This window comes from Tupaia chinensis, unplaced genomic scaffold, assembly GCF_000334495.1.
Source record: "Tupaia chinensis unplaced genomic scaffold, TupChi_1.0 Scaffold141990_1, whole genome shotgun sequence".
Lineage (NCBI taxonomy): Eukaryota > Metazoa > Chordata > Mammalia > Scandentia > Tupaiidae > Tupaia > Tupaia belangeri.
The window spans coordinates 8,888-29,263 of NW_006201844.1; the positions used below are offsets into that span (position 1 = coordinate 8,888).

Consider the following 20,376-nt stretch of genomic DNA (forward strand, 5'->3'; position numbering starts at 1 on the left):
TTATTTAATGGAGTTGATATTGAGAAATACAGTTTTATTTATTATTTAAAATTTTCTATGGGTCATGTGCATTCGTTGGACAAAGACAGAAAACAACAAAGAGAGAAAGAAAAATGAGAAAACACTCCCTAATGGGGAGTGGCAACTCTGCAAGCCCTTCCCATCTTTTTTTCCTCTCAGCATTTTGGGCACACATGCACATGCCCCTTGTATGTATTTTCAGGCACCAGGTCTAAGACTCCAACTATGTAGTTGGCCGTGTGGGTTCTGTTCACCTTAACCACCACAGCACTATCTGGCTCTAAAAATTTTTGGGCTTTTGAGAAACAATTTAATCAGCTTTGGATTCAAATTTTCTCTCATGTCTATACATTTTTAAAGAAACTCTTCTTAAGATCTGAGGAGTTTCACACCTTCTCTTTCCTTCCTGGTCCTTTGGGTCAGCCCACAACTCCCCACACCCTGTTCCTCTTCTGCAGCTGCCCTGCCTGAGTCAGGAAAAGGATGATCCTGCTCACTGTAGGCACCTGGTAGAATGCAGGTATGTTTATCTTATCATTGCTTTTTTCATGAACTTTCTACAGTCCAATAATAGACCAATGAAACTGAATAGAGAACTCAGAAACAATCCCACACGTATAGTCATGTGTAGTTTAATGACAGGTTATGTCTTGCACAACTAGAGGATTTTGTGGTTTTGAGATCATCATAGAGTGCACTTACATCAACCTAGATTGTATCACCTACTACACACCTTGGTTGTCTTATAGCCTACCACTCTTAGGCTGCAAACCTGTATAGTATATTATTATACTGAATATTATAGGCAGTGATGACACAATAGTGTCTACTGGCATAAAAATATGCCATAAAATCTGAAAATGATCATATACCTATATGGAACCCTTACTTTGAATAGAAGTTGTAGAATTGCAAGTTGTTGTGGGTTACTCTCCAGGTGAATGTTGAGTGAATGTAAAGTCCCCGGAAATTTCTTCATACTATTGTAGACTTTATATATAAACATCTTATACATACACCACACTAAATTTATTTACTTAGATTTTTGCTATTGAGCATAAGAGAGAACTCTCTGGAGAGACAGGGAGAGACAGATAAACAGAAAGCGAGAAATCACTCCCTAGAGAGGAGGCGACACCTCAATCCCTTCTCCTCCACTCTCGTCTCGAGATTTTGGGCATTCACAAATGCATTTGGCCTGAGTTTCAAATTGCTTTGTCTGAACTCAAACCAGTCGATCAAGCAGGAATCTAGTGGCATAACTATTATGCCATCTGCTGTTATCTCTTAAATTTATTTTTAAACAGTTTTATTCTATTATATACGCTATCTAAGAATAATGTAACATTTTTTAACTTTATAACTTTTAAATTTTAAAATTTTTTTGGCTCCATTGTAATAACAGTTTCATTCTTCCTCCCCGCCCCTACCCCGAGGTTGTGCCGTAGGAGATGTACACTTGCCAGAAACGAAAAGACAGACAGCGGGAAAGTGAGAATCACCCCTCAGCAGAATGACCATGCCACATTCCAATCTCTTCCATTCTCCTACCAGGATTTTTGGGTGCACCGGTCTGATTTTCAAGCTACCAATTCTGGAACTGAAATCATGGTCAGCTACATAGGAATCCAGCACCTTAAGCATCATTCCACTTGCTTGCGCCATAATAGCAGTTTCTTCAAAACAATTGTATTGTACAGCTATCCAAAACCATTTATACACACACACACACACACACACACACACACACACAGTGACACAGTGTTTGTTTTCCAGAGGTAGCTTGCACTTGCCACAGAGAGAGAGGGAGAGAAGGAGAAGGAACAAAACTACTCTCAGTGGGGTGTGGTCCCATTTCAATCACTTCTCCATTTCACTATCCTGTCAGGATCTGGAGCATGCATGCAGGCATAGGCACTTGACATGTTTTTCAAGCTGCCAGATCTGGTGGTATTCAAAACAAACAGTTGGCCATGTGGGATCCACCTCCCTTAACCACTAGTCTATGAAGTTGTTCCCTTTAAAACATTATTTTATAAGCTTTTAAAAATTTGTTTGTTAATTTTCCAGTTTACAAGTTCTCCATTAGGGCTAATCTGTGGCCTGGTGGTTCAGGCACCTGGATCCCACATGGCGGACCATGTAGTTCAGACCTCAGTGGCTTGGATGACACACTAAGCATGTGTACTTTCATGCCCAAAATCTTGAGAGGAAGATGAAATGGAGAAGGGATTGTAATGCAACCATTTTCCATGGGGGATGCTCTCTTAGTTTCTCTCTTTCTCTCTCAGGCATGCACACACACCCTCTGGAAAAAAAAGAAAAAAAAAAAACTTCTTTGTTAAAAACTTAGACACACAGTTAAGATCATCAATTTCACTGTCTTCTACCTCCCACTATTAGGATCACATCACGATGAACAAAACAGATTAAGTCCAAGCATAAGAGAAGATACAATCAGAAGAGAAGAGTTGATGAGCAGGAGATGTATGAGGCTCTTGCTGGTGCAGCACAGCAATCTGTTTTATACTAATTTTTGTTTGTTTGTTTAAGTAGGAGTACATTTTAAAATAATGATAAAAATATACCAGCATAGATACATAATTCTATAACATAGTTGTGTATTATCAAGTATTATGTACTGTAATAATTGTATGTGCTACATTTTTAACTGACAGTGCAATAGGATTATTTATACCAATATAACCACAAACCCAGAACATTATTTTGCTAAGAAAGTAGCATACCTATGATATAAGAAAGTAGCATACCTATGATATAAGAAAGTAGCATACCTATGATATTTCCATTGTAATCTCATGGGACCACCATCACAAATACTGTCCACTGTTGTATGGTTCAAACATTGGTGCATAGTTGTATATGGTCAAGTTATTTTCAAAAGGGTACCTACAATGCATAAGAGTAAAGAATAATCAGTTTAACACATTACAAAGTGACTATGTATGCACAATAAATAAATAAATTGGGCTTTGGCCTTTCGCAGTATATAAAAATCAACTTAAAATGAACTATGAGTTTAAACTTAAGTTCTAAAACTAAAATCACCCCCACCCCCAAAAAACAACTAAGTGCAATGCTTCAGGATTTTAGGTCTGGCAATAATTTCCTGAATATGACATCAAAAAGCAATAACAACAACAAAACAATTGCACAGTGGGACAACATTGAACTAAAGATCTTTTGCACAACCAAGGGAATAACTAGCAGCATGAAAATGCAATTTACAAAAAAAGAGGAAAATAGTTTTGAGCCTTACATCTAATATGGGATTAATATTGGAAAAAAAATAGAAGGATCTCCTACAATTCAATAGCAAGAATAAAAAAATCTGGATTAGTAGCATACCTATGATATAAGAAAGTAGCATACCTATGATATCATTAACCAAAGACAATTTTTGAGTTCCATTGTAATCTCATGGGACCACCATCACAAATACTGTCCACTGTTGTATGGTTCAAACATTGGTGCATAGTTGTATATGGTCAAGTTATTTTCAAAAGGGTACCTACAATGCATAAGAGTAAAGAATAATCAGTTTAACACATTACAAAGTGACTATGTATGCACAATAAATAAATAAATTGGGCTTTGGCCTTTCGCAGTATATAAAAATCAACTTAAAATGAACTATGAGTTTAAACTTAAGTTCTAAAACTAAAATCACCCCCACCCCCAAAAAACAACTAAGTGCAATGCTTCAGGATTTTAGGTCTGGCAATAATTTCCTGAATATGACATCAAAAAGCAATAACAACAACAAAACAATTGCACAGTGGGACAACATTGAACTAAAGATCTTTTGCACAACCAAGGGAATAACTAGCAGCATGAAAATGCAATTTACAAAAAAAGAGGAAAATAGTTTTGAGCCTTACATCTAATATGGGATTAATATTGGAAAAAAAATAGAAGGATCTCCTACAATTCAATAGCAAGAATAAAAAAATCTGGATTAAACATGGGCTAAAAATTGAAACATTTTTTTCCAAAGAAGAATATTAGTGGTCAAAAGCTATAGGAAAAGTTGTTCAACACTAATCATCAAAGAATGTAAATCCAAAACATTTCATATCTGATGCCAAACAACTTTATGCAGAAATAGCAGGAAGGGGCCAGCTGTAACATGACTAGACTCACATAGGGGAAAAAAAAAAAACAATGGTTCATGTCCTGGGATTTCCCTGAACATGCCACACACACTCCTGTTTGTCACTAATGTGGGCTGGTTGAGACTGGGAATGGATAATGACATAAGAACCCTGTTTAGGGTACCCATGTGCATGTGCGTGTGTGTGTGTGTGTGTGTGTGTGTGTGTCTGTTAGGCTGTCTCTTCTCTTTCTCTCTCATGGAAGAGATGCATTAATAATCTTTAAGAAAGTAACTGGGGTCCAGCAGGTGGCATGGTGATTAAGGTGCTGGACTCTCACATGGCTAACTGTGATGATCCCACACCTGGCGGGTTGCTTTCTCATTTTCTTTCTCACCTTCTTGCTAAAGTGCATGAGTCCTATAGCACATTAAAAATAATAATGATAAATAAAATTAAATAAATTAAAAAATAAAATAACAACACAGTAGCATGTAATGCTAGTGTTGCTTTGTTATTAATTAAAGTATTATGTTGGTATTTTGAATAGAGTGTAATTGAGGCATATTCCCACTGGGGTATCTCCTGTGGATTCCATCAACAGTTGAAAAGTGGATATAAACAACCTAAATCAGCCCTCTCATAGCATGCTGAAACCTGCATTTGGTGTTCCACAGGAAACAGAAAAATTTAAGGTAATTTGAAGTCTATTTTAGAAGCTATAACCTAAAATATCAAAAGCACCTCTGTAACTGCTACTAAATATTTAAGCTACTAAACACTGAAACTCTTCCTTTTGCATGTGTGAGTGTACATATTAATTAAAATATAATTCATTCAGAGTTCTAAGAATTAGAAAAAGACACCTCAAAAAAAGAAAAAACTAGAAAATACTGAATTTATTTAGGTAGAGATAAATAGGAGTGCTCCTAATAGAGCATGTTTTTATTTTTCTGACAGATGAAGTAACAACTGCAAATTCTCATTAGAATTATCTGAGGTCTTATATTTTGACATATTAAGGAAAAAATTTCTTTTAATTTATTTAAATTTATCTCGTTAGTATAAGCTAGTAGTTATTTCAGTTTTTTTATTTTTTTCCTTTTTCTAGAGAGATTTTTTTTTTTTTTTTTTTTTTTGCGGTGGGGGGGGGGGGCTTGCACGAAAGCCGGAAGACAGAGACAGAGAGATAGAAAGCGAGAAAAATCACCTCCCAGGGGGGATGGCCACACCGCAATCCCTTCTTCTCCACTCTCCTCTCAGGATCTTGGGCACGCATGCACATGCGCCTGGCATGAATTTAAGCTGCCGGATCCAGGACTCAAACCGTGGTCGACTACATGGGAGTCCAGTGACATAGCCATTACACTAACTGCTGGTCCCAGTTATTTCAGATTATTGCTTACTGTATAATGTATGTTAAATTCTAATCATTTTAAAATATCCCTTGCACAAAGAATCATGTTTGCTTTATTTCCTGGGTTTGAGGAATTGAGGTACAGAATGAAGTCATGGTATGCTAGTAGTTAATGAAAATTTATGCAACTTCGTGTACTATGGGGTAGACCTAGAATTCAACCTTGGTAGTAGAAATTTATTAGCTATAAAAGTTGCTTTCAAGATGAAATAAACTAGTGTAATCATAAGTTCTTTCCTACAGCAAGTACTCAGTAAGTGGTTATGATTTCTATTCTCTTTTGCAAACCTTATGTTTCATAATTCAGATTAAGATATTTGTAATTTTCTACCTTCTATTAAAATTTGGTTTCACAGAAGTAGATTATAAAATTTTATCCTGTATTACTAAGTTTCCACAATTATTTACTCTTTTTTTCAAAATTATTTTCTCTTTACAACTGTGAATAATTTATGAGTTAATAGTGACATATCCTTATACAGAATAATTTTTCTTTTGCCCTCTGGTAGAAATAGCGGTATGAATAGATATGTAGCTGTAGTAACTTATTTGTCCAAAGCAAAATTAAACCCATTGTAATGTAGAAAATGGAGTTAAGGTAATTCATATGTGTATGCTTGATATCAAATGATGACAAATTCACAAAACTTCTATATTCTCTAAAGAATTCAGACATAGGGGGCAGCAGGGGGCTGGTTAGTTGGAGCGCTGGATCTCCTTATGGCCGATGATAGTTCGAATCCCAAACCCAGAGGCTGGAAAGTCATGTCAGTGTGTGTGCATGCCTGCCCACAATCTCAAGAGGAGAGTGCGTTGTGGTGTGGCTATGCCCACTGGAGAATGATTTTTCTTTCCCTCTCTTTGTCTCTTTGTCTTTCCAGTGACAACACAAGTCCTATGGCTAAAACCTAAAAATATAAGAAAGAAGAATTCAGACATAAGGAAGGGTGGAGAAAAACAATCTCAGTCAAAGAGTTTCATTGGATTTAATCCTGATAGAATACTCTGCAGAACTAAAGAAATTATGCACATTCCACAATTAAACTTACTGTAAAGTGTCAATTTTATTAACATAATTTATCTTCCAATGTTTAGTCTTGTAAAATTAATAATTAACAGTATAAAATAGAGGTAAGTAGATTATAGCAAATCATTGCGCAGAGTTGCTGAGAGACCTAGAATTCTGGCATCCTATCCGAATGCTTTGTCCCTTCATGTTTGCATGTCAATACTTATTTGTTCCATTCACTTTATGTTTAATATTATTTTATAGTAAATAAGCTAATAGAATTGTGTGGCAAATGAACTTTTTGGCCCAATTGTTTTAGAAATGATTGAGATCAGTCAATGCATAAATACTATATCTCCCATTTTATTCTAGTCATGAGTGCCATGAACATTTGATCCACCATCTTGTCAATATCTCTTTATCTGCTGCCCTGAAATTATGTGCTCGCTCTCTCTCTGTTTCTCTCTTTGTATCTATATATATATGATATATTTCATGTTTCTTTGATTCACAGTATGGTCTGCTTTTCCGGTAGTAATATGAACACTAACTTTATGAATATCTACAGGTTTGTTTCATTTCATTAGATTTTAACATGAAGAACATCACTGAAGTTACCATGTTTATACTGAAGGGCTTCACGGATGACCTTGAACTGCAGAAGATTCTCTTCTTCCTGTTCTTAGCAATCTACCTCTTTACCGTTATGGGGAATGTAGGACTGGTTGTATTGGTCATTGGGGATTCCAGGCTCCACAACCCCATGTACTACTTTCTGAGTGTGCTGTCTTCTGTGGATGCTTGTTATTCTTCAGTTATTACTCCCAACATGTTAGTAGATCTTATGTCAGAGACCAAATTAATTTCATTCCATGGCTGTGCAGCACAGATGTTTCTCGCTGTAACTTTTGGGACCACGGAATGCTTTCTCTTGACTGCCATGGCCTATGACCGCTATGTGGCAATCTACGACCCTCTCCTGTATTCGGTGAGCATGACACCCAGGGTCTATGTGCCGCTCATCATTGCTTCCTATGTTGCAGGCATTTTACATGCTACTATACACACAGTGGCCACTTTTAGCCTGTCTTTCTGTGCCTCCAATGAAATAAAGCATGTGTTTTGTGACATCCCTCCTCTCCTTGCTATTTCTTGTTCTGACACTCACATAAACCAGCTTCTACTCTTCTGCTTTGCTGGCTCTATTGAGATATCCACTTTACTAGTAATCCTAATCTCCTATGGTTTCATTCTGTTGGCCATTCTAAGGATGAGCTCTGCTGAAGGGATGCAAAAAGTCTTCTCTACCTGTGGCTCTCACCTAACTGGGGTGTCCATTTTTCATGGGACTGCACTCTTCATGTATGCAAGACCAAGTTCTAGCTATGCTTCAGAGCATGACATGATAGTATCGATATTTTACACCATTGTGATTTCCATGCTGAACCCTATCATCTACAGTTTTAGAAACAAAGATGTAAAAAAGGCAATGCAAAAAATGTTCGGAATAAATTGGTTTATCAATAAAGTTTATTTTTCACGCTAAAATTTAATTTAAAAATATTGAGAGGAGTAGTCTATCTCTTAAATAGAAAATATGTGATTAAAATGTGGTGTTTCCTTGTTTGTTTTTCACTTGACAGAGGATGTGCATACTTTATAGAGAGGGAGAGAGAGGAAAAGTGATAAAATCCCTGCCCATGAAAGATGGTCACACTGCAATTACATTTCTTCTATTTTTGCCTCCTTTCAGGATTGGGCACTCACATACAGGCACCTGGCGTGTTTTTGTAGCCACCAGTCCAGTACTCAAACCTTGCAGTCGGCTATGTAGAATCCAGCCCTCTTAGCCACCATCACCTGTGTTGGTCTAAAAATGTCTGTTTTAATTTATCAGTGTAACTCTGCTCTTCCTAAACATTTAAAATAAATGTTGTGAAAGCCATCCCTTGTTTTTCTCTATACACATAAAAAGAGGTATAATTTCTTTGCTTTTCACTGTGTTTCAACAGATAGTAGTATACACTCATTTTATATATATGTACATTCACATATTTACACATACATGCATACAGAAGCTGTCTAATTGATATATATATAAATTAACAGAAGTATATATTTAAGTAACCTTACTTTAAAATACTGTACTTTTGTAAAATCTCTATTTTTTTATTTATTTGCCTTTCTTTCTTTTTTTTTGCATTCAATCACTGTGTATCATTATGGCATATGTGAATTTTCCCGTCATAAATACACTGTTTATTGGTTCAACGATATTATCATACATATTATTATCAACAGGTTTTATTTCCATTTTCATGTCTCTTAATAATCTCTACCCTACTTGATATGTACACTGTCATAGTTTTTATTACAAAATAAAAGATAATTTTAGGCACCAAGATGTCATTAATATGTTTTTGATTACATAAGCTACTAAAGAGTTTGTTCAATGCATGTATAGTTTTATTTAAAAAAAATACATATATATATACAGAAAACTTATTTGGGCATATTCATTTCAAATTGTTAACAGTGGATATCTATGGGAAATCATGACTCTTATGTTTTTCTCTTTGTTCTCTTTCATTTTCCCGCTTTGGTAACCACCATTTACTGATATTACATTATAAAATGTTATTAAAAATTAAACACTATCCCCCCAAAATAATTTATTTATAATTATATCCAATTACCTTGCTAAAACACCAACTAATCCAGAGAAAAACTACCACTTTTATGAGTTTAGATAATTTCTTATATATTCACTGGTATCTGACTCCAGTATAAGGCAATCTCCTCCATTCTTGGGTCCCTGCATTATAACAATATAATAATGGCTACAGTTTAGATACCAGATAAAATGTGTTTGAATTCCTAGGTGTCACTAACCAGGCTGACTTGTAAATGTGTATTTTTTTCAATTACCATGTTATTCAGAACTTGAGCATAAATCTCATTCTTTAATTCTCCTCAGAATACAGAGACTAGGCATTAGCATTTATCATGATTACTCTTAAACTAAATAATAATAATAATAAAAGCACAATCCAGGTGGCTTAAGTCAACCAGCTGACAGATTTGGCTCTTCCTAAAACTAAGCCTTTGGAGTCTGATAGTAGTTTGAGTCATGTTTCATACATCAAAGTTTCATATTTTAGAAATTAATCTTAATGGGAGGTGATTGGATGTCTCCCAGAAATTCATGTTTTGAGACTTGATTTATTCATTGTAATATAAAAGTGTTAAGTGAACACTGAGCCCTTTTGCCACGCCATTAGGTTAGGGCACTATGATTGAACCCTGGTAAGCTTTGGAGATTGAGATATATAGCTGTGATGCATACGAAAATTATGTGTGTTTGTCCTTTGGTTTTGTCCTTTAAAAATAATTCATCTGTGTACATATATTTCCTAATGCTTACTCATCAAAAGGCCACTGAGTCTGACATATTTTTAGAGCTATTCAGAATTTCATATTTGTTTATGCTCTCTCCCTTTCCCAACACCTGTTAATTTATAGTAGAGAAAAACATTTTCAACTGAACTGACTCATTTTTATGATCTGAGATTAGTTTCAACATTTTATATAACACTTAGTTGAGAGTTGTGACTATTTATAAGGAGACATCCTTGAACTGGAAGCCACATATGAACCACATGGCCCCAGGTCCAGCAACCTGAAATAAAATGGGCACACCACTTAGGAGCCCACAGTCCTAAGGAGGTGGGGGACTGGGGAAAGTTAGTCCCAGTATGACCAGTTGCTTCTGGAGAACTTCCCCCACCATTCCCCCATCATCATACACATATGCTATCTATCATTTCAAAAAGAATAAAGACACACACACGCACAGACACATGCATGCACAAACAGTGAAGAAAGAATTGTTTTTTAAATTGTCAGAGATTAATAGGCTAACCAGAGAGGAGAGAGAGAGAGAATGAGGGAGAAAGCAACTCACAATTCAACATGGTCACAAAATTACTCTTTATTCATTTCTCCGTCCTGTTGAAATTCTGGGCACGGGTACATGTGCATAGTGTGTCCTTCAAGCTGCTGTGGCTGGCACTCCAGCGATAATTGGTCACATGAGATTTGACTCTCTTAGTCAATAGGCCACTGAGCTAGACAAAGAATACATTTTCAAACAGCAACTGAATGTGCAGTGGAAATGCCATTTATGTATGTGGAGTTATATTTAGAAGAAGTAAATTGATGTCTGTTAAATGAGTTGATAATGATTATCTTTGTGAATTGGGTAGAAATAGTAGAAGTGAGAAGCAAAAGACTGTTGCTTTGTATTATAATTCCTGCTAAATATTCTATGTATTTTAACCAAATACACATATTTTTTTAAAAAAATTGCTAAAGTGCACACACTCACACCAGAGAGGGATAGAAAGAGAAACACAGAGAGAAAGTGAGAAAACCCTCCCCCATTTAAGATGGTCAAATTGTAATCCTGTCTTTTCTATTTATCATTCTGGGATTTGGGTCACACACATACACAACTAGCATGTGTTTGAAGTCACTAGTTCCAGGACTCAAACTGCAGTCAGTCATATGGAGCCTTGCTACCTCAACCATCATGACACCAATTGGCCCCAATTACATATATTTTAAACGGAAAATATTTTTGAAAAAGAGATCAACATTTCAACTCTCAGCCAAAGTTTTCCTCTGCTCTTCCATACCCCTCTCAGGATTTCAAGTATGCATGCATATGCACCTGTTATATTTTTCAAGGTGCTGGGTTCAGTACTCAAACTGAGCAGTGGCCATCCTGTTGTCTTATCCAATTGCAATGTCTGATCCAGCCAAGGTTTCTTAAATATAGTACAAAAATTAACACTAAAAGGATGATCAATGACACTCTAAAACAAAACAAAAGTCCTACTTATCAAAACACACGACAGTAGAGTAAAAAGGTACACCTTAGGGAATATGATATGCAACATATACAACCAAAAATGTACTAATTTTACATTTTTCCACATGGCTGAGGAGTATTACACAGTGTTTACATGCCATGTTTAGTCAGTCCCATTTTTGAGCACTTAGGTTGATTCCATATCTTAGTAATTATAAGTAATACTGCAATATACATGGATGTGCAAGTGACTTTCTGAAGCAGTGTTTTCCTGTTCTTTGAGTAAATATCAAAGAGTGGCATTATTGGTCATGTGGTAGTTCCAATTGTAGGTTTTTGAGAAACCTTAAGATTATTTTCTACAGTGGCTGTACTAATTTACAGTTCCATCAGCAGTGTAGAGTGGTTTCCTATTCATCATGGCCTCTCCAGAATTTATCATTCTTTATTGTTTTGATTATAACCATTCTGAGTAGGGTTAACCAGTTTCTCATTGTGGTTTAATATTCATTTACTTTATAATAAGATATCTTGGAACAATGTTTTATATGGATTTTGGGCATTTGTATGTCTTCCTTAGAGAGTTGTCTGTTCAGCTCATTTGCCCATTTTTATCATTATTTTTAATATTTTTATTTTTAAAATGCATTAGAAATTATTTAACATTATTGTTGTTATTATTATCATTATTATTATTAATAATTTGACCAGAGAGAGACAGAGAGAAAGAAAGAGAAATGAAGAAAGGAAGCCATCAGGTCCAGGACTCAAACAATGATTGGCCATGTGGGAGTCCAGTGCCTCAAACACCACACTACCTGCTGGCCCCAGAATGCCATCTTTTTTTTTTTTTATTTCATTTTCTGGAGGAGTCCAACCCGGTGAGGCCCCAGGATCTATCTGAGCCCCCAGACCTTTGAGCTCCACTTCCGGTCGGATCAACACGTTGGCAAGGCTACTGTTGTGCACCCCTGACCTTGGAACAAAGCTTGGGTCAGTTAGCATGTCAGCAAGGCTGCTTGCTATTTGCTCCAGAAAATTGAGGCAGCCTCACTGGGAAGCGACCCCCCTCTGACTCCCCAATATACTACTATAAAAGAATTGCATAGCTCTCCTATACATCCTGAGTGTATGATAAAATCTTCCAGCAAGTCCCCCAACCGACAGCTCCCTTTTGCTCTGATTACTTCCTCCGTGGTCACAATAGAGGGTGGGCTGAAGTTCTTTCTAGGCAGAAGTAATCTTGACCTTTGGAAGGCCCTGAAATTCTTCCTTTCTTTATGTAAAATAGGATTAGGCCAAAACTGGCCCAGGACACCTCCACCCTCTCCAAGTGAAATAAAGATATTAGGATTCCTCAAATTAAGTTATAGATCCCTACAAAACTGTATAAGTATCATTCTTTATTAAGATATAGGAATTGCACTAGACCCACCCTTAATCCGGCCCTGAATAGAATCTATGTTCTTTATTGATAAAAACTTTATAAGCTGTTAATTGAAACACTAGCCCCTCTCCCATTTACCTATATGTAACACATTCTCAATAAAAAGGCACGATGATTCCTAGCAGTGGTCACTCCTCAGAGGGCGACCTCTGAGGGGTGTCCGGCATAGGACGTACATGAGAAAGCATCGAGGCCTCTGTCTTCTGTTCACCTTCGCCGCCTTCGTCGAGATAACCCACCCATGCTGAGGCTGGACCCCAGCAATTTTCTTTTATACATTCAATCACGTTATTTAGCTTACAAAGTCAATATTTCAACATGAGAACATTTCTCCCTAGTCCAGTTGATAAAACTATGAAATTATCTTCAACAGCTAATACTGCATTTCTTTGTCCCATTAATGCTTTGCCTCCCTATTTTTCTTCTAAATGTCCTTCCTCAGACTCTACTCTTTCACACATATTATATCTGGTATTCACATTCATTTAGTGTTTCTATATCCTTTAGTCATTCAGTTTCAGTCATAGAGTGCGGATATCTGGTACATATTAAGTGGGAACATACAATGTCTCTCCTTCATAGCCTAGCTTGCTTCACTCAGCAGTAAATCTTCCATATTCTTTCACTTTCTGTCAAAAGCCAGAGGATTTTTTTTTTTTTTTTTATGACTGAATAGTATTACATAGAGTTTATGCACCACAGTTTTTAAATACATTCATCTGTTCGTGAGCATTTGGGTTGGTTCCATGTCTTAGCAATTGTGAATAGTGCTACAATAAACATCAATGTTCAAGCACTTTTCCGATGAAGAATTCTTCTGTCCTTTGAGTAGTTACCAAGGAGTGGGATTGCTGGATCGTATGGTAGATCTATTTGTAGATTTTTGAAGAATCGCCAAATTGTTCTCCACGGTGGCTGGACCAATTTACAATCCCACCAGCAGTGTGAGAGAGTTTCCTTTTCACCACACCCCCGCCAGGCCAGCACTTATCATTTTTTTGTTTTTTTAACCTTAGACATTCTGACTGGGATTAGGTGGTTGTTTGATCTACATTTGATCTACATTGTTGTTTTGATCTACATTTCCCTTACAATGAGGGATATTGAGCATTTTTTCATATGCCTTGGACATTCATATCTCATCTTTAGAGAATGTTTTTTCTCAACTCATTCTCCCATCTTTTAATAAGGTTGATCATTTTTTTTTTCAGAACAGCTGCTTCAGTTCCTTGTGTATTTTGGTTATCAGTCCCTTATCTGACCATAGTTTACAAAAATCTGTTCCTATTCTGAGGGCTGTCAATTCACACTAATTACTGTGTCTTTTGCCATGCAGAAATGCCTAAAGGACACTGAGATAGGACTCTTGCCTCAGCTCCAGCCAAAGCACCCCAAAGCCCAGAGATCCCCTATCTTTGTCAGCCAGGTAAGCCTTTTATTTTTCTTCTCTTCTTCTTTCATTTGTTAAATTCACACTTCTCCTTACCACACAGAACTGCCCCAGCGTTACAACGAACCCCACATTCATCTCCAGACCTCTGGAAAAATAGCACACCGTGCTAGTGTCCTCTTCCTCCACCATCCCAGATGGACTAGATAGGCCCAGAATCACAGTTCTGAAGTACCCTAATACTGTAAGTCTCCTTGGGACTCACCCTTTCACTGAACAACTAGTGAAAAAAGGAAACCTTTTCAGAAACCTGAATAGAATACTCCTCCTCAGATCACATTGCTAAACATAACCGAAGAGAGACTTCAGCACATATCAGTCCACAGCAAAAGGGAAACACACTTGCTCCTAATCGAAGAAACATTCTCTTAAAAGGTATTCCCAAGTGAATGCATTTCCCAATGGATAGAAGTGAAAGAGCCTCAGGTCTGAATAAACAGGAAATATGTCTTCATCAAAGGAACACAGTGACTCCCTTCCATATCTCAAAAAAAAAAAGGAGGAATTTACCAAAATGTCAGAGAAAAAATTTAGAACATTCATAGTGACCAAATTCTATGAGTTGGAACAGAAAAGAGACAACAACCTACAGGAGATTAGGAAGTCCTTCCATGACATGAGAGAAGAAATGGACACTCTATGAACGAATCAGATGGAACTATTAGAGATAAAGTCTGTAATGCAGGAAATCAAAAACTCTCTTGAAAGTATTAAAAGTTGATTAGACCAGGGTGAAGATAGAATCTGCGATGTAGAAGATAAAACCTCTAACCTAGAGAAAACCACCAAAAAGATAGAGAAATGAACAAAAATATGAAGATAATATACGAGAAATACTAGATTCCATTAGACGCCCTAACATCTGAATAATTGGTATCCCAGAAGATGAAGAAGCTAATAAGGGCATGGAAAATCTATTCCATGAAATCTTGGAAGAAAATTTCCCAAGTCTAGAGAGGCACTCAAACATCTAGACCCAAGAAATACAAAGGATCCCCAAACAGAATCAACCTGAGAACTTCCCCAAGGCATATCTTAACCAGACTGGCAAAGATCACAGATAAAGACAAGATACTAAAACTAGCGAGAGAAATGATAAGTGACTTACAAAGGTCATTCCATCAGACTAACACTGGACTTCTCAACGGAAACAATGCAAGCAAGGAAAGAATGGGAAGACATATTGAAAATGTTGAGAGAAACAATTTCAACCAAAGCTATTATATCCTCCAAGATTATCCTTCATATGGGGAAAAAAAAGATTAAAATCTTCTCAGACAAACAAAACCTGAAGGAATTTGCCAACGCCAGACCAGCTCTTCAAGAAACCCTAAAGAGAGTACTATTCCAGGAAAACTAAAGAAATAACAGCCAGAAACAAAGGAATAAAAGGCAATCAAGACAATGGCCAACTTAAATGTCAAGACAGGTCTGGTAACATCCATAATAACATTGAATATTAATGGATTATATTCTCCAATCAAGAGACAGACTGGCTAGGATCAGTCAACCGCGGTTCGCGTCCCAGACCCTTTGGCTTAAAACTCACGCCGGGCACGTGTGCGTGCATGCCCAAGATCCCGAGAGGAGAATGGAGGAGAAGGGATTGTGGCATGGCCATCTTCCCTGTGGGGTGATTTCTTGCTTTCTGTCTCTCTGTCTGTCTGTCTAGTGAGCGCACGCACCCTATAGCAAAAACCTCTCCAGGGAACCAAAAAAGAGCTGGAGTCACGATACTAATTTCTGACAAAATAGGTTTTAAAACAAAAACTATTCAAAGAGATAAAGAAGGACACTATATTGTAGTAAAAGGGTCAATCGATCAAGAAGATATAATGCTTATAAATATCTTGGTGTTGGTTAAGATTTTTTAAACTCTCAGGGCATTTCTTTTTGTTACTTCTTTAATTTTATCATCCACTATATTTTCATTGAACTTTTATCTATTTTTAGTGTCTCTTAACTCATTTCATGATTCTTATTCCTCCTGGTGGCATTTTTGGCTTTACACTCTGGGAAGTGTAACAGGTGTATATTTACTGTCATAATACAGGTATACAACAAAATAGCTTCTTAACATTTAATTTTAACTAAACTCAATCTTTTTATCCACTGAAGGCAAAAATCCCAAATCCTTTCTAATCTAAGGCAACTGAGTCACTTTTAGTTTTATCAAGGTCAATTCAGAATTTAAACTCTGTCAGTTCAAACTTCTCATTCTTCTTTATTTCCTTCTTTTCCCCAGAGTAATCTAAATTTCTAGGGGTTTTATATATTAACTCGATATTGGAGGTAGGATATTTTGTGAAACTAATTCTCTCTTTTTTCATTGTCTTGGTGCAGATGTAGCTGATATTTTCTGGTTCTCATTGTCATGTGCAGGTATCTGCTACTGCATTCTGTGGTCAAGTCATGGCTTTTCTCTTGGATATATACTTAGTCTATATTTTACATATATGTATGGCCCTTAGGCTCCTTTAGATTTCCAAGCATTTCAGCCATTTCTTAAAAGTATAATTATTTACTTAATTTTATTTATTATTATAATTATTTTTTACTTTTTCCTTTTCTCAATAAAAATATTTGCTATAGGATGCATTTGTGTGTGTGCTTACTGGAGACACAGAGAGAGATAGAGAGAGAGAAAGTGAGAAATCACCCCCCCAAGGGGGATGGTCACACTGCAATTCTTTCTTTTCCGTTTTCCTCTTGAGATTTTGGGCACACATGCACATGCACCCAGCATGTATTTCAGGCCACTGGGTCAGGGACTAGAACCGTGATCAACTATGTGGGAGTACAGTGCCTTAACTACTAGACCACATGTTGGCTCCTATTATCATTATTTTTAAAAACTTGCTATAGGGCATGTGTGTGAGAGAGAGAAAGTGAGAAAGCAAGCTGCCAGGTCTGGTATTTGAACAGCAGTCAGCCATATAAGGAGTCTAGTGCCTTAATCACCATGCCACCTGCTGGCCCTTCAGCAATTTTTAAAAAGTTTGTTTACTTCTTCTGAGAGAGAGAGAGAGAGAGAGAAGAAAAGTGAGAAAAGAAAAAAAAAAAGGAGAGAGATTTTAAAAATATCTGTACATTTTACCTTGTCGCTCTGTTTGTGCCCTCATTAATTGATTTCATTTCCTGTGACCTCATTGCTGCTGAAATGACATAGGGGTGAGCTGACTCTCCTCTTTTTTCTCTATAGGATTCTGACCAGATTGGCTGTAATACTGCTGTTTCATCAATAAGGATGGCTAAATACTACAAATCAGGTCTCTAGGCAAAGACGTTCTCTACCTTTGCCTCATACGTGACTACAGTTGGATGATCTTTGGGACTCTAGGTTTAATCCATGTATGCAGTGATTTAAACAAGTCCCTGCCAGGGGAAAAGGCTGTGACCACAGGAGGAAATCCCAGCAGAACTTTCCAATTTTATAGCCTGAGGAAGAAAAAAGTGAAGGAGACCCCGAGGAAAGCTGTTAATAAAGTCAAGTTGTTCTAATTATCTTTATAGTTCTGCAAAATGCTCATCAACCACCTCTTCTGTTGTACTAACCATCTGGGCTCTCATTACCATTTACAAGTTTTGCAAGTGTTTACAGTATACTAGGCGTGGAACCAGGGCTCCAGAGATAGGGAATCTTCCAGCAAGGAGTTTTCCATGAAGCCCCACTCATGGGAAAGCAATGAAAGGTAAACAGAATATTGACAATGAGAAATTCCCTATTGTAATGAGAAACAGTAATAAAAATTTGAAATTAAATTCTATAATGGCAACAACTGGGAAGGCTGACATCAGTAGTAACATTTACAGTGAGCTAGAGAAGAGCAAAAAGGATAGGGAGATGAAAAGACAATGGCATAATGGATTTACAAGAACTTCTATAAAAACACTTTATAAGCTATGAGGATATTTCCTTATATGTTTATAAATGCTATCTGTTTGAATGACATAATTTTATTTTAAAATGAGAAGTTAATGTGAAATGCTTGTTATAATGCGTGGTTCATAGTGAGCACTCAGAAATGGTAGACAGTCTTTGATCATCTCAATTATTATTAGAAAGTTCTACATTTATATTATCCAGATAGAAAGTTTTACTGGTGTGCTAAAATGACCTGTTGGTATGAACTCTACATTGTCATTGAATGTATATAGATTCAGACCAGGAAGTAGGAAGGAAGATTAAATTTGGAAGTTTCCCAAGATTGTGCAGCTAGAATGATGGAGCCAAGATTCAAAGCTAGACATTCTGACCCCAGAATCTATACTTTTACCCAAAACTCATAATGCCTTCTCTCTGACCCACTGTAAGTGGTTAAAGAACAGTAATTGAAAGGAATAAGTAAAAAAAATAAGACTTACTTGCATTTAGGATTAAAGTACTTAGAAGTATGAAAAAAATAGCATGATCATGGTATTCTTTTATAAAAAAATATTTATTTATTTTTATATTTTCATGCAAACCCTGGACACCTGCACACGCCAATCTCTCAAAGAAGGCAGATTCCTGGCCTCAAGAAGCATATTTTATTCCCCATGGAAAGGGGACACAACAAAAATTTCGTAGTAGGATTTGGAATTGCTATGGACAAATGACTTCCATGTGTCCAGCACTCTTCCCATTTCCTAGTGGGGGTATTTACTGTGGTTATTTATCCTGCTTGATTCACCAACCCATTTTGAGTGTTTGTGAACAGGTATATTACTTATCTTTTTAGTTCATCTTTCTCTAGACCTGGGAGAGGTGCATCTGGACCTGATGGAGTTCACCAGATCCTAGAATTGATCTTAATGATGTAACTTGCTAAAGATAATGTGAACAAGAATACCTTTAGCCAGACTAATATACAGTGTATCTGTAGTGGGAAAATTAATTTCATAAGCTGTAATGATATACAGTGGTTTAATGTACTTAAAAAAAGTAAACTATGAAAGAAAAAATAAAATGCAAAAATAAATTAATGGTATGCAGAAAAATGCAGAGCCTTGCAAATGTAATAATGAGCCCTTCAGTGTCCTCAAAAATTTCGATGCACAAAAAGACAGGAGCTGAGGCAGAGATTTAGCTCATGTTAGTTTGCAGTTATCTGTGTACTTCTGTGCATTTTCTAGCATCTCCTGCAGTATGTTGAGGCCATGTGACTGGATCCTGATGCTGGTATATTGGTGGGAGTGCAGTATATACCATTCCAGACCTGGATCTCTGCAATATTCTAATTTTTTTTTTTTTTTTTTGGCGGGGGAGAGGTTTTTGTTATAGAGTGTGTGAGTTTGCCAGAAAGACAGAGAGAGAGAAAGTGAGAAATCACCCCCGAGGGGGTATGGCCACGCTGCAATCCCTTCTCCATTTTCCTCTCAGTATCAAGGGCATCCATGCACACATGCCCGACATGAGTTTAAGCCACAGCGTCCGGGACTCAAAACGTGGTAGACTACATGGTAGTTCAGCGACATAGCCATTACACTAGCTGCTGGTCCCTCAGCAATATTCTATATTATCTTCACTTTGCCTTTTGCTTACACTAGCAATCTTGAAGTCCACCTGATCCAAATGTATAGCTATGAAATAAAAATTTTGTATTAATAAAAAAACACACACTGGATTTTTCATGAAGAAATGAACTTATTGGCCCAACATGGGTAGCAGAGCCCCTAGCATACTAAACTGCAGTGTTAGAAGCCATGTGACTGGTCACATGTTCAGATCCCCAGGTTGACCTGAAAACATGCTGGGCACTTGTGTAGTTGTCCAAGATCCTTGGAAGAGTTGGGGAAAGGGGATTACACTGTGACACTCTATCGAGGATATTTCTCTCTCTATCTTGTACATGCAGGAGTTCTCTATCATAAACAAACACACAAACCTTTAGTTTGTAAAAATACTGTGATTTTAGGTTGTTAACACATAATAGCCCAGAAGACTTCTCTCTTTACTCAATGAACTCTAGCATAAATGTACGTATGTGTGTGTGTGCGTGTGTGTGTGTGTGTGTCTATGTGCACACGTGTGCATGCCTGGTCACACTGGTCACACAGGCAAA

The 20,376-nt window shown here is 36.9% G+C and overlaps 1 protein-coding gene across 1 annotated transcript; it reads left to right on the forward strand.

The window, feature by feature from the left end:
- Positions 1–7,104: 7,104 nt before the first annotated feature.
- Positions 7,105–8,108, forward strand: LOC102495408 (olfactory receptor 5T2). The gene has a single exon (XM_014582020.1). The coding sequence runs from the start codon at positions 7,158–7,160 to the stop codon at positions 8,106–8,108; it is 951 nt and encodes a 316-aa protein (XP_014437506.1). The 5' UTR covers positions 7,105–7,157.
- The last annotated feature ends 12,268 nt before the right edge of the window (positions 8,109–20,376 follow it).